The sequence below is a fragment of the Eimeria mitis genome, genomic scaffold, assembly GCF_000499745.2.
Source record: "Eimeria mitis Houghton genomic scaffold, Emh_scaff4747, whole genome shotgun sequence".
Classification (NCBI taxonomy): domain Eukaryota; phylum Apicomplexa; class Conoidasida; order Eucoccidiorida; family Eimeriidae; genus Eimeria; species Eimeria mitis.
The window spans coordinates 753-1,094 of NW_013573047.1; the positions used below are offsets into that span (position 1 = coordinate 753).

Sequence of the window (342 nt, forward strand, 5' to 3'; positions counted from 1 at the left end):
TTGCAGCAATAGCTCCAGAAGCAGCACAATAGCTGCAGCAGCAGCAGCAGCAACAGCAGCAGGAACAACAGCATCAACAGCTGCAGCAGCAGCAGGAAGAGCAGCAGCAACAGCTGTAGCAGCAGCAGCAACAGCTGTAGCAGCAGCAGCAACAGCTGTAGCAGCAGCAGCAACAGCTGCAGCAGACAAAACAGCAGCTGCAGCAGCAGCAGCAACGCTGCTGCTGAGTCGTTTGCTTATTGCTGTGTAGCCGCCCTATACACTTTTTTTGTTTTTTTTTTGTTTTTTATTTTATTTATAATATTTTATTTATTTATATTTTGTTGGGTTTCCCTTTGTTTA

The 342-nt window shown here is 45.6% G+C and overlaps 1 protein-coding gene across 1 annotated transcript in view; it reads left to right on the forward strand.

Moving 5' to 3' along the window:
• The window catches only part of EMH_0077360 (uncharacterized protein), a gene marked incomplete at both ends in the record, with an annotated part of 636 nt that extends 386 nt beyond the window's left edge, over nt 1-250 (forward strand). The window contains one exon of the mRNA XM_013499849.1: nt 1-250. Within this exon, the coding sequence (XP_013355303.1) occupies nt 1-250 (250 nt within the window).
• Between the last annotated feature and the right edge of the window lie 92 nt (nt 251-342).